The sequence below is a fragment of the Aquarana catesbeiana genome, linkage group LG02 (genome assembly GCF_042186555.1).
Source record: "Aquarana catesbeiana isolate 2022-GZ linkage group LG02, ASM4218655v1, whole genome shotgun sequence".
NCBI lineage: Eukaryota > Metazoa > Chordata > Amphibia > Anura > Ranidae > Aquarana > Aquarana catesbeiana.
The window spans coordinates 31,051,787-31,066,896 of NC_133325.1; the positions used below are offsets into that span (position 1 = coordinate 31,051,787).

At 45.8% G+C, this 15,110-nt stretch overlaps 1 protein-coding gene across 6 annotated transcripts in view; it reads left to right on the forward strand.

Annotated features, from left to right (window-relative positions):
- The window catches only part of LOC141126759 (transient receptor potential cation channel subfamily M member 2-like), a 231,681-nt gene that overhangs the window by 94,667 nt on the left and 121,904 nt on the right, over nt 1–15,110 (forward strand). For all 6 annotated transcript variants that reach the window (XM_073612738.1, XM_073612736.1, XM_073612741.1 and 3 more), the window contains one exon: nt 955–1,084. In XM_073612738.1, coding sequence (XP_073468839.1) covers nt 955–1,084 — 130 coding nt within the window. The remainder of the gene's footprint in view (nt 1–954; nt 1,085–15,110) is intronic.

Genomic DNA, 15,110 nt, shown 5'->3' on the forward strand with positions numbered 1-15,110 from the left:
TTGGCAGCATGGAGGCATGAATTGTATTTTAAAAGGGCAGATTTATATAGGGTATAGTCTTGCAGGCATTTGGTTTTACGCCACAGTCGTTCAAGAGCACGGCAATGTCTCTTGAGATTTCTAGTGTTGTCAGTTTGCCAGGGTTGTAGAGGTCGGGGCCTGATTCTGCGTGTGGTTAGAGGAGGAAGTGCATCTAGTGATGATGAGAGTGAACTGTCGTAGACAGAGGTGGCCAGGTCAGGACAGGTTGCCTCTAACATACGAGGGATAGACCTAGCCCACAGTCTCTAGGATCTCTCTTTCTAGTCTGTACCCACAAATGTCCTTGGAAAATTAGTTGCCTCCGTCCAGTATCCTTGCAGCATTTTCACGCTTTGATACCAGACTAGATCCTCAGATGACAGTCCCTCAGTCAGCTTCATTCAGCTTCCAGCAAAGCAGGCCTCCAGGTAGCCAGCCTAAAGGCTTCAGTGCTCCACAGGCACATAGCAGAATGGCCTAAGGGGGCAAACAGCCTCCTGTGGTTTCCTTCTAGGAAAAGATCCTGCTGCTCCCGGAGTTTTTATACAGGCTCCTAGCTACCATCAGGGTGACCCTCCCCAGGGATTGGTCAGGGCTGTATGAATATTTAGCTGCTGATTATACTCTCCCTGCCCACTAATTGCCAGACTAATCAGGGGGAAGTAGTCAATCCAGGAACTACTGTAACTTAGAAAAGACCAAAACAATCGAAAAAGCTACACTAATTTTACTGAGGCAAAACTAAATTTGCCCAACAACAAACTGCATCTTTACTGGATAGAGTGAGCCATAACTAAATTTACCTAATCCTATCACCTATCTAGGAGGATGCTACACATATTATCCAGAAAGTGTAAAAAGCATTACTTCTGTGTCATTAGATCTGGTGCCCTGGGTGTCATGCTTTGGTTTGTTATTTTCTCTTCCCAACAGACTCCAGACTGTGTAGCTTCAGCCCTGGCCTGCACCAAGATCCTGAAAGCTCTCTCTAAAGAGGAGGAAGACTCTAAGGAAAAAGAGGAGATGACGACACTTGCAGACCTTTATGAGGAACGTGCTGCAGGTAAGACAAATGTGTTAAGATTATAGCTTACCATCTAATAGGGAACATATGAGAGTCCTGCTCACTACAGCTTACATCTAGTGAGGAACTGGAGGTATGAGGGTCCTACTCATTACAACTTACAGTCCAATAGGGAACAGGAGGTATTAGGATCTTGATTGTCACAGCTTACATCTAATAGAGAAGAGGAGGAAGGTCTTATTTATTACATCTTCGAGGCTAATAGATAACAGAATGAATGTCAGCAATCCTTATAAGCCATGTAAATAGACCCCAAACATTTAAATAGCATGTATATTTACTTATATATGTTTTCTTTATTTGGCCCCTCACACAATCTGTCTAATCCGCTCTGATCAGCAGTGGATCTGTGGGAGACAAGTCTTCTAGTCGCTGAAGTACCTCTCCTTAGGGAGAGAGCCCACCAAAGCCATAACATACACTGCCATGTTGGAACACATGTTTAAAACAACTAGATGCCTTGTCTATTTAATCCTCTCTCAGGATTGATCTTCCTGGTGCCCCTGATGATGTCAAAAGGAAAAGGCTTGACAGCACTCTGTGAGAGAGGTTTCCATGCAGCTGGTGGTTTTTAAATGGTATTGGCGATTTTATTCAGTTATAATTTGTGTGTATTTTTTTCTTTCTATTCTTATGCCCTGTACACACGGTCGGACATTGATCGGACATTCCGACAACAAAATCTATGGATTTTTTCAGACGGATGTTGGCTCAAACTTGTCTTGCATACACATGGTGGCACAAAGTTGGCGGAAAATCCGATCATTCTGAACGCGGTGACGTAAAACACGTACGTCGGGACTATAAGTAGCCAATAGCTTCGGTCTCTTAATTTATTCTGAGCATGCGTGGCACTTTGTGCGTCGGATTTGTGTACACACAATTGGAATTTAACCGATTGGATTTTGTTGTCGGAAATTCCGACGGAAAAAGTCAGATGGAGCCCACACACAAACCGATCACACTTTTTCCGTCGGAAAATCCGACCGTGTGTACAGGGCATTAGTATAAATATCTCAGTAAGCACTATGTCAGTTTTTGCATAATTTTTAGCACTGATTCACCATGGATCCTGCACCTGGGCTGAGAGGATTGCTGGATTTACCAAGAGATTTCTGGGGAAGATTGCTTGAACCCTGGATGAGTCCAGTTGGGTTTATGGAGTCCAATTGATTAACCACTTCAGCACTGCGCTATATCCAAAAGATGGCTACAGAACCGTACTGTAGTTCTGGGAGAGTGTCTATAGAGGTCCTCCCAGAATCCCGCCCCCTGTGCACCCCCCTGCAGCGTGCATTGGGCACGCTGTGTGACCATTGTTTCCTTCGGACACAGCTGATCACAGATCGGGGTAAAGAGTCAATCACAGCCCTTTACTATGTGGTAAGCTGTGTCCAATCACAGCTAATTGCATGTAAACAGACTTGCTGGTTATCGGTAGTCCTTTCCTCACACGCTGTGTCTGTGTGGGGAAAGGAATGGGAATAACTAGCAACGCTGTCAGCACACTGTTTACGCTGATAGAGCACTGATCATCAGTGTCCTGATTATCAGTACAGCTTATCGGTGCCTATTGGAGCTGCCCATCAGTGCAGCCTCATCAGTGCCCATCATTGCCCATCAGTGAAGAAGAAAAATTATTAATTTTTAAAATTTTATAAGAGAAACAAAACATTTTTTCTTCAACATTTACAGACTTTTTTTTATTTGTTTAGCAAAAAAAAAAAAAAAAAAAGTGGTGAATAAATACCAGCAAAACAAAGCTTTCTCTGTCTCAAAAAAAATGATAAAAGTTTCATCTGGGTAGAGTATTGCATGACTTCTCAATACTTATTACAGTTTTATTAATGGACATTTATATTAAGGACTGTTATTCATTCATGTTGGCTTATTACACAAGTCAGCACAATTCAGATGTATGTTAATTTGGTTTTTTTATGCTATTGTGTTTTTGGTAATTGAATTGACGCAGTATATTTTTATGCAGAAATGCACAAACAAACAGCGCTTCAATGGAGCCAGAAATGAAAGGACTGTTGTGAAACTGGATACAATTTGATAAAATTTAATAAAATGCACGCCAAAATAATTAAAAGTCACAAAAAATGGAAAGAGTCAGTAGTAAAAACTGAATAGAGAAACACCAATTCTATAGTTGAAATATGTTGAAAAAAATAGTATCAGTACCGCCAGCTGTCAAGGGGTTAATACCGGCAAATGTGTTACGTGGGTAAACACAAGAAAAACATTCCAGTGATCCAGCTATGCAGAGGGGATGGTGGAATACCAGGGGACCGCTCGTAATGATGTAGCTGATAGTAAAACTGTAGACAGCGATCTATCAGGGAGGGATGTGGAGACCAGATGCAGCGTACCTGTGGTGTAGAAGCTGGAAACAGCACCGCTGCCACTGGCGCTCCGTGCTGGGGAAAAAGTAAGTTTTGGCCTGAAAGAGAGTAGTAATGTGGCGCATAGTTCACTGCAGCAAACCGTGCGCGTGGATGAATTGTAAGTGTTCTGCACAGAATGCAGGGGTCAGATATGTCCTGGGGAGAGGGCTAGTGCTAACAGGGATGGGGAGAGTTAGATATGTGCTAAGGGTCAGTGGCGGCTGGTGTTCAAAATTTTTAGGGGGGCGCAAACAAACTGAGAAATTTGGAAAAAAAACCCTCAATTGCAGCCTCACTGTGCAATTAATTGCAGCCACTGTGCCCATAAAATGCAGCCACTGTGCCCCATAAAATGCAGCCACTGTGCCCCTCATATGCAGCCTGTGTCCATCATATGCAGCCACTGTACCCCATCATATGTAGCCACTGTACCCTATCAAATGCAGCCACTGTGTCTCATCATATGCAATCTTTGTCCATCACATGCAGCCACTGTGCCCCATCATATTCAGCCACTGTGCCCCATCATATTCGGCCACTGTGCCCCATCATATGCAGACTGTGTCCATCATATGCAGCTTGTGTCCATCATATGCAGCCACTGTGCCCCATCAAATGCAGCCACTGTGCCCATCATATGCAGCCACTGTGCCCATCATATGCAGCCACTGTGCCCCATCATATTCAGCCACTGTGCCCCATCATATGCAGCCACTGTGCCCATCATATGCAGCCTGTGTCCATCATATGCAGCCACTGTGTCCATCATATGCAGCCACTGTGTCCATCATATGCAGCCACTGTGTCCATCATATGCAGCCACTGTGCCCCATCATATTCAGCCACTGTGCCCCATCATATGCTGCCACTGTGCCCATCATATGCAGCCACTGTGTCCCATCATATTCAGCCACTGTGCCCCATCATATGCAGCCACTGTGCCCCATCATATGCAGCCACTGTGCCCCATCATATGCAGCCACTGTGCCCCATCATATGCAGCCACTGTGCCCCATCATATGCCGCCTGTGTCCATCATATTCAGCCACTGTGTCCCATCATATTCAGCCACTGTGTCCCATCATATGCAGCCACTGTGCCCCATCATATGCAGCCACTGTGCCCCATCATATGCAGCCACTGTGCCCCATCATATGCAGCCACTGTGCCCCATCATATGCAGTCACTGTGCCCCATCATATGCAGCCACTGTGCCCCATCATATGCAGCCACTGTGCCCCATCATATGCAGCCACTGTGCCCCATCATATGCAGCCACTGTGCCCCATCATATGCAGCCACTGTGCCCATCATATGCAGCCACTGTGCCTATTATATGCAGCCACTGTCAGGGCCGTCTTTAGCGCAGGGCAAACGGGGCACTTGCCCCGGGCCCAATCTTTGTTGGGGGGCCCGCGCTAGCCGTGAATTGGGGCCCCGATGACAGCTTTGCAGAGCGCACAGAGGACACGGGAGGATCTATTCCTCGCTAGCCAGCTGAGAGGGGGCGGGGCCGGGAGCTCCACTGACGCTCTGACCCCGCCCACGTGCAGCCTGTGTACTCGGAAAAGAGCTTCTGTAGTGAGAGCCAGTGATCGGAGTGTGACTGTCAGTGGAGCTTCCAGCCCGCCCCCTCTATACTGCCTGGTGAATACAGAGGTCCGGGGGCGGGGCCGGGAGCTCCAATGACACTCCCACTCCGATCACTGGCTCTCACTACAGGCGCTCTATTCCCAGTACACAGGCTGCACGTGGGCGGGGTCAGAGCGTCAGTGGAGCTCCTGGCCCCGCCCCTCTCAGCTGGCTAGCGCGGAATACATCCTCCCGTGTCCTCTGTGCGCTCTGCAAAGCTGTCATCGGGGCAACCATTCACGGGTGATGTGGGCCCAGGGCCCACCCAACAAAGCATCAGTGGAGCTCCCAGCTGCTTTAGTGAGAGCAGAGAGTGGAAGCCCCGCCCACAGTCCGGAATGTATGTAGTGAGTTTGGCTGGCCAGGTATGTCCTTACAACCATAGAATGCCTGACTGTTTAAACCCTGAGCTGTGTTATTTAACTGTAAAGCTGTGCATTGCTGAAAGTTCTCTGACCATCCCCTGTATAATGTCTGCAGTCTCTGATTGTCTCCTGCAGTATGTCCGCAGTCTCTGATTGTCTCCTGCAGTATGTCCGCAGTCTCTGGTAATCTCCTGCAGTATGTCCGCAGTCTCTGATTGTCTCCTGCAGTATCTCCACAGTCTCTGATTGTCTCCTGCAGTATTTCCGCAGTCTCTGTCTCCTGCAGTATGTCCGCAGTCTCTGATTGTCTCCTGCAGTATGTCCACAGTCTCTGGTAATCTCCTGCAGTATGTCCGCAGTCTCTGGTAATCTCCTGCAGTATGTCCGCAGTCTCTGATTGTCTCCTGCAGTATGTCCGCAGTCTCTGAACCTCTCCTGTAGTATGTGTATTAATGTGCCCCTTTACTTGCTCAATTATTTGGGATTGCTCCACTGCTCAGTGAGAGGTAATGATGTGCATGAACCTCTAGCAACCAATCAGCAAACAGTAGTGATCTGCTTTAATCTCTAGCAACCAATCAGTAAGTGCTAATGATGTGCTGTAACCCCTAGCAACCAATTAGTGAGCGCTAATAATGTACATTAACCTCTAGCAACCAATCGGCAAGCAGAAATTATGTGTTGTAACCTCTAGAAACCAGCCATTGAGCAGTAATGATAGGCTGTAACCTCTGGCAAACAATTGCAATCGCTGCGTGATCTGCTGCAGTAAACCGATTTTGCGTCTACCTGCTATTTTTTGTATGTCTCAGAATGGAGGGGGGCCCCAAGAAAATGTTTGCCCAGGGCCCAATCAAAATTAAAGACGGCCCTGGCCACTGTGCCCCATCATATGCAGCCACTGTGCCCCATCATATGCAGCCACTGTGCCCCATCATATGCAGCCACTGTGCCCCATCATATGCAGCCACTGTGCCCCATCATATGCAGCCACTGTGCCCATCATATGCAGCCACTGTGCCCATCATATGCAACCACTGTGCCCCATCATATGCAGCCACTGCGCCCCATCATATGCAGCCACTGTGCCCCATCATATGCAGCCACTGTGCCCCATCATATGCAGCCACTGTGTCCATCATATGTCCATCTACACAGTATAGAAAACTTTTACAGACCTGAGATCAGTGCATCCCTGCTCCCCCCTCCTTCTCCTCCTCCTCCTCACGTGTGTGTATACAGAGCGGAGAAGGAGGAGGAGAGGAGCTTTGATTTACTGACACTCTGCTGAACCAGGCTGCCATCAGGGAGGGGGGAGACATCAGATGTCATTCTCGGTGCAGTCAGTGTGAATGATGCATTCAAAAACTGGACTGTCCTGGAGAACACCGAACAGATGGCAACCCTAGTATTAGGTCCACTCTGTCTTGGTAGCAAACTATTGTGGGATGTTACCGTATATGTTTATGTGGATTAGCTTATGGGTTAATTAAATCACTATCAGCTATTAGTTGCTAGAGAGGGGGAATTTCTTCAACAGCCCTTCCTGCGGATAAGGCTGTCTGCATGCCTAGTTACTGATTTGAATTATTTGTTGAAAAGTTTGAATATACCTGTGTCTCATCTTACTGAATGTACAGTTTACCCCACTCTGTGTCATTTTGCAAAGAAGGGGGGATTGTCCCCAGAGTGTATATCTCTTTATGCCTGTGTTTCACTAAACAGTTGATGTTCCACGCCACCCTATGCTGTGTCCCGACAAGTGACAGGAGGAGCTACGCGATCTTTGATCGTTCGGTTACTGGGCAAGGGAGGCTTATACAATGGACATACTCTTCTTGAGTATCGGGATCCGTCACAAAACATCCACAAAATGACCCTATTTTAGAAAGCAAATACCCCAAGGTATCTTCTGAAAGGCATAGTGAGTCTTTTGAAATTGTAATTTTTTCCACACATTTTTGGAAAATGCGGGAAAAAATGTAAAATGTATTTTTTACACAAACTTGTACATTTTATAACACAGCATAAGCATAATTAGAAATACACCCCAAAACACATTATGCTACTCCTCCCCAGTATGGCGATAACTAGGGATGGGCTATCTGTTCGAGTCGAACATGAGTTCGACTCGAACATTGGCTGTTCGCCCGAACAATTTGGGGTGTTCGCGGCAAATTCGAAAAGCCACGGAACACCCTTTAAAAGTCTATGGTAGAAATCTAAAGTGCTAATTTTAAAGGTTAATATGCAAGTTATTGTCATAAAAAGTGTTTGGGGACCTGGGTCCTGCCCCAGGGGACATGGATCAATGCAAAAAAAAGTTTTAAAAACGGCCGTTTTTTCGTGAGCAGTGATTTTAATAATGCTTAAAGTGAAACAATAAAAGTTAAATATTCCTTTAAATTTCGTACCTGGGGGGTGTCTATAGTATGCCTGTAAAGTGGCGCATGTTTCCCGTGTTTATAACAGTCCGAGAGCAAAATGACATTTCTAAAGGGAAAAAAAAGTCATTTAAAAGTGCTAGCGCTAGTGCCGGCTATTAATGAATTGTCGGTCCCGACAATACACATAAAAGTAATTGAAAGTCATTGAAAAAAAAAAATGCATGGGGGTCCCCCACAATTCCATTACCAGGCCCTTTAGGTCTGGTATGGATTTTAAGGGGAACTCTGCACCAAAATAAAAAAACAAATAGCGTGGGGTTCCCCCAAAAATCCACACCAGACCCTTATCCGAGCATGCAACCTGGCAGGCTGCAGGAAAAGAGAGGGGGCGAGAGAGCGCCCCCCCTCCTGAACCGTACCAGGCCACATGCCCTCAACATGGGGAGGATGTCCCCATGTTGATGGGAACAAGGGCCTCATCCCCACAACCCTTGCCCGGTGGTTGTGGGGGTCTGCGGGTGGGGGGCTTATCGGAATCTGGAAGTCCCCATTAACAAAGGGGACACCCAGATCCCGCCCCCCCCCCCATGTGCATTGATAAGGGGTACATTGTACACCTACCATTTCACAAAAAGAAAGTGTCAAAATGTTAAAAAAAACACAGGAGATGGCTTGGGACAAGTCCTTTATTAAAATAAAAAAATTAAAAATAAAAAAGAGATTCCAGCGATGTAATTTAATAAATCCATGCTCCTACTCCAGCGATGTAATTCAATTCTCGATCTCCAGCGATGGATGATCTCCAGCGACTCCAGCGAGGAACACGCACAGGATCCTGCCTCCACCGGAGGCACCCAGCCAATGACGTGGCGCTAGCTTGACAGCTCTTATGTAGCTGACACCAAGTTGTCAATTTAATATGATTTTTTTTTCAAATACAGCATGGGCATACTTTGAATTCAACCCAAAAACACATTCTGCTACTCCCCCTGGGTAGGGAGATACCGCATGTGAGATACTTTTTCAATTCTAGGATTGATTATGTACCAGACTTTTTTTTTCTTTTTTAACTGAAACTTTTTTCAAATTTTTTCAAGTAATACAGCCACAAATCACTTATTGTTCATAGGTAAAACAAACAGTTTAAACAATATATGAATGTACTTTATGGAATACATGGTTGGCTTACAATAACTTGCCAACTGTTTCAATCTAAGAGAGCACAGTAGACATTGCACAAACAGTAAATGGCGTGAATAAAGTAATAAGTAACGTAATGTAAAATGGTGTTGTCTGTATCATAAGCTGTTATAGTCTAGATAGAAGTAAAAGTCATAGAAGAAATAAAAGAAAGGCGGTCCTGTTGGGTTATCAAGTGATAGGCAATGGTTGGAACTTATTAGAGGGATCACAGTTTCGTTGAGAGATAGGCACTTGGGATGATTGATCCAAGGACCCTAGTTTCTGTAGAATTTTGGGGTCTGAAGGTGGGCCTTAGCGTGTATATATTCCATTAGACAGTGAGTATTGAGAATATAAATCATTTCCATAATAGAAGGGGGTTTGAGAGATTTCCAGTTCCTAGCTATTGCTAGTCTGGTGGCAATAAGTACATGAGCTAAGACGGTGAACATGGTTGGAGGCAAGGAATCGATTTCCAAACCCAACAGGACCATCTGTGGAGAGAGGGGGACAGTGATTGAGATAATGGAGGTTATAAACCTGGAAAGGAGAGGCCAGAAGGGAGCAATTACCTGGCAGGTCCACTATATATGTAAGGACATACCAGGGTGTCCACAATTCCTCCAACATAAGTTAGTGGTGTTAGGACAAATCCGTGCTAGTTTACATGGGGTAAGGTACCATTTGTGTAGGATTTTTTGGACAGATTCCCAATGGAGTATGCATCTGGATATTTTTGTTGGTAAATGAAGGGCTTGGTTGTTGGGGTGAATAGGTGTGATTGAGGAGACGCTCCCAATGAAGCATTGCAGAGGTTTTGTGTTGGAGCTGTGGGTGCCAGAAGAAGGGGTTATTTGACCAGTGTATCCGGGAGAGGGCTGAGCGGAGTCTGAGGTATTTAAAGAAATCTTTGGAAGCAATATTGTAATTGGCTTGTAGTTGTTGGAATGTAAGTAGTATGGAGTTATGGTATAAGTTCCCAATGTTTTGAAGACCAGCAGTGATCCAGTCTGAAAATGAGATGTCAGGTATGAAGGTTTTTAATGCTACTAAGGGGATGAAGGATAGTGATCTGTGCAGGATACCCTTGGTTTTCTGGTGAGTTGCTCTCCACATTTTTACGATTGCATTGATAGTGCTAAGGTAGATGTGTGTTCCATGGTGACTAAGAAGCAGGGCGCTGAGGTGCAACTTGGAACAGAAAGATAAGACTGTTCTTTAGATCTGTAGCCAAGTGTGTTGCGAGGCAGGTTTCCACCAGATTCTTGCTTGATCTAGAATGATTGCCTTGAATGATGCTTTTATGTTTGGGGCGCCCATTCCACCAGCTGATGTGGGTGTGCACTTAATGGCTCTTTTGATCCTGGGATGTTTCCCTTTCCAAATGGTTATAATGGCTTGTATTTTGTTGAGGTGTGATTGCAGAAAGGTACTGTAATAGGGGTAGTTCTGAATGTGTACAGCACGTGTGGTAGAAGGTACATTTTGGATAAGGCGATGAGACCAGCCCAAGAGGCTTGCACACGTTGGAGATACCGCATCTTTTTTTTTTTAGTTTGAAAATAAGATGTGAAAAGTTAAGGGAGAGTAAGCGAGAGGTGGGAGTAACCAGTTGAATACCTAAGTAAGATAGGATAGAATTAGGGGCCCACAAGAAGGAGGTGTTGGCATTGATATTGTGTTTAGTGTTTGGGTCATTGTGTGCACCCAACATGCAGGATTTAGTGTAATTGATTTTGTAAAGTGAAGCTTTGCTAAAGAGGTCTAGAGTGTGATGGAGGTGAGGTAGGGATTCAGCCGGGTTGGTAAGGGAGATGTTTATATCATCGGCATAGAGGGCAATCTTGTAGGTGGATTCTCCCACTTGAATGCCAGAAATAAGAGGATTTGTGCATATGGCGTGGGTGAGTGGTTCCATAATTAGCATAAAAATTAAGGGGGAGAGAGGGCAGCCTTGCCGGGTCCTATTAGTTATATGGAAGGGATCAGATAGGATACCTGTAGTGACAACTCTCACGCTGGGAATTGAGTAGAGAGCCATTGTGGCTTTATGTATGGGATCCAAAAAGCCAAATTTTATCAAGACTGCTTTGAGAAAGTTCCAATCCACCCTATCAAATGCCTTCTCTGTGTCAATTGATATGAACAGAGAAGGTGTTTGGTGATGTTCGACCCCCTGAAGTAGATCTATGAATCTTCGAGTACCGTCTGACATTTGTCTGCCAGTCACAAATCCCACTTGGTCAGGATGGACCAAATGCAGAATGATGTTAGACAGATGAGTGGCTATCAGTTTAACATAAAGTTTGGTGTCTGTGTCCAAAAGAGAGATGGGTCTATAACTGGCAGGGTCGTCAGTTGGTTTGCCAGGCTTCGGAATTGTGGTGATGGTGGCAGTTAGTGATTCTGCCGGGATAGAGCCTATGAAGGCAATGTAGTTGAAGGAATGGCAGAGGTGTGGGGTGAGCAGTTCAGCAAATCTTTTATAGTATTCATTGCTGAACCTGTTAGGGCTGGGTGCTTTGTGTAATGGAAGGGAGGTAATAGCTTGTTGGATTTCTAGTTGGGAAAAGGGGGCTGAAAGGGTTTGGAGTTGTTCTGGTGAGACCGATGGTAGCTGTATTGCCCCGTACACACGGTCGGGTTTTCCGATGGACAATGTCCGATCGGAGCGTGTTGTCGGAAATTCCGACCGTGTGTGGGCGCCATCGGACATTTTCCATCGGATTTTCCGACACACAAAGTTGGACAGCAGGAGATAAAATTTTCCGACAACAAAATCCGATCGCGTCAATTCCGACCGTGTGTGGCCTGTTCCGACGCACAAAGTGCCACGCATGCTCAGAAAAAATTTCCGACACGGGACAGCTCGTTCTGGTAAACTTAGCGTTCGTAATGGATACAGCACTTTCGTCACGCTGCAATGTTAAAAATGGTTTAATACAGCGCACTCTCTTCTTCTTTATAATGTGACAAGGATTAAGTCGTTTTGCTGCTCATATTCACACACACTTCTCACAAACTTATTTCGTTACAATTTCTCGGGATTCCCTCAATATATTTTGATTTCTCACATCTGACAACATATTTTTTTTTTTTTTTTGGTGATTTTGATTTGTACTTCCGAAAATGTTTGTGTGTTTTTTGTGACAAGTTCCCACAACACCACTAATATGTTGTTCTATTTAATCTGTAGGAGATTGTTTGGTGTTGTTGTCCCTTGTTAATTTCACATTTTATGTTAGAAATGTACCTGAATCGTCACCAACAAACTGTCCTTTTTGGATGAAAACACACACAGGAGAGTAGAATTTACCTAACTAAATTTTATTAAGGGGTCATAACTATAAACAAAGAGGGAGGCAACGCTGGAGAAACTGCAGAAGTGGGTGAAGCCTTGGACCCCCAGGGCAGACATCAATTATTTAAAAGCAAAATTGGTGGCCTGAGGAGTCCTTATCTAAGGGAGGGCAGTCTGGTCCAGAAGTCCCAGAGATCCGGAAAGCAGCAGATGACATCTGTGTCCCCAGGCTGTGGTCATACGAGAGACTGCATCTTCTGTCAGACCAGACTGAACCCAGGGCCATCACTCTTTGGTCTTCTTTCCACGCTTCCTTCCAGCCTTTGGCTGTGGTGGTGGAGTTGTGGCAGCAGGAGGAGGAGGAGGATCGTCCCTCTCCATGACATCCGTCTTGTGTGTCAGTTCCCCACTCAACCCCTTAGGAAGGACTTTATAAATCAGGTCCTCAGAGATCTTGCGTTGGCCCTCCTGCATGCCCTGCAATTTGGTGGCAGCCATGCAGGCAAAGGCCTCTTCAGGACTGGGGAAGGCTCTGAGGGACGCAGAAGCCTCCTGGATCAGCCTGTATGCTAAATCCTGCACAGGACTGGGAGTGGCCTTCCTGGCCCTTTTGTATGGCAGGCGGAGGGGAGGAACCTGAGACTCAGTCAGGCTGCGACTTGTCCCAGGCTTCTCTTGGCTGACACTTAGCCCCGCCTCCTCCTGGCTGCCACTAATCCCCGCCTCCTCCTGACTGCCACATTCCACAACCTCCTCCTGGCTGTGGTCTTCCTGTGTATGAAAAAGGGACATAGTTTTAGTATTTTTTACATCAATCACACACAATTTTCACCTCCTGACTGCTGCAAATTGAATGTTAACAAATATAACAGACTATCCTTCTGAGCCCAGCAGTTTTCATTCTTGTCCCAATTTTGGGTGCCCACTACTGTCTATTGATATGTAAAACACTTTTTTTAATCAGCAATTAGTGATCAATAATAACATCTAGTAAACATCATTTATTTATTGCCCAGAAATCTGTAGAAGAATGCTATACCTGGCTCCAGCTGGGCTCCTCCACTTCTTCCTGGCTGGAAGGCCCAGGTTGGACATCGGAAGCCTCAGCTGGTATGGAAGGAAGCGTGGAAGGAAGAGTGGAGAGGGATTCCCTGACTTCAGTGTGGTCTGACAGAAATCGCAGTCTCTCATAGTACCACAGCCTGGGGACATAAACGTCATCTGCTGCAGCTCCGGACCTCAGGGAATCTGTGACCTTCTTGCGCTCCCTAAGATAAGCGCTCCTCAGGCCACCAATTTTGGCTTTTAAATAAGGGATGGTTGCTGTGGGGACCACCGGCGTCACCAACTCGTAGCAGTTTCTCCAGCGTTGCCTGCCTCTTCTGTTTGTGGTTATAGTGGGGGTGTCTCACTTGCCACAGACAGGGCAGCTCCCTGTACTTGTCAATGAACAGGGGCAGGAAATTGTGGTCGTTGAACCCATCCATTTTCTCTGCAAGACACAACACAAGACAAACCCTAATGTCAGGCCAAACTCCCCTAATCTTGTTACAATATAGGCTTCAATTTCGAAGCAGTATAGGCCCAAGTTTAGATCCTACCTTCGTTAGCACGATCGGCGTCTCCGATGCTCCTTCCTCCGCTCACAGATCGTACGTAAGACGCGCGCGTTACGATTTATACACACTGCGCATGCGTATAACTCCGCCCGCCCCTGACATTCTTTCTATTCTATTCCCCGCCCCTTTTCGTTCGGCGCAGTGGAGGAAGAGCACATGGCGGATAGACAGCAGGATCGTGCTAATTGTAGCAACGAGGAGGAGGAGGAGGAAAGGCCGGAGCCTGCAACGTCCCAATCCAGAAGGAGATTGAAGGACTCAAACATGTCCTTTGGGGAGATGTTGGAGATGGTGGACATCCTGAAGAAGGCCGACTATGATGGAAAGTATGGGCCTTACCCCAACCCTAATGTCCGAAAGGCCAAGATCATGGCGAAAGTGGTCAGGAGTCTGCACCAGAAATTCGGGGTACGACGATCGAAAGATCAGCTCAGGAAGCGGTGGTCGGACTTGAAATTACGAGAACATGAGCAGTACAGAAAGATCCGGAGAGTGCTGCAAAAAAGTAAGGATTTGTGCTGTGTTCCTATTGTTCTTGTGTTTATTTTGTTCGTGCTGCTCCATGTGCTTTTAGGAACTGTTGTACAGTTTAAAATGGCAACTTTCATGTTCATGGGCACATTATTCGTTCGGATCACACATTTTTATTTCAGACTATAAAATACCATTGTTTAGCCCATATGCATTTGGCCACCATTTTGACGCCCTATACTTGGCTTCAAAGAATTGGGTTGTGTAGATGGCTTTGTTACTAGAATGAAAAGCCAACTAGATTGTGTGTAAGGAGAGGACAATGAGCAGCTGTTTTCACATCTGGAGACTGGAGCACTAGTGTGGGACACAAGAACACCCTTTTTATTATGGGGGCCACACAGGTGCTCCACTGTATACTATAGGGGGGGCTACATCTGTGAAGCTTGTACCAAACAGGTAAAGTATTGCAGCTTGACAAAGGACACTAAAAAAGCTACATCTTGGAACTCTGCTAAAATAGACAATTGTACCCCACTTCCAAGCAATGTTTCATCTTTATAGTTCTGCCATTAAATATCTGTGTGCTAATTATACCATTTTTGTTTTACATAGGGGGATAAAAGACTCGGAGGACACCCCTCATCCGAGGAGACCA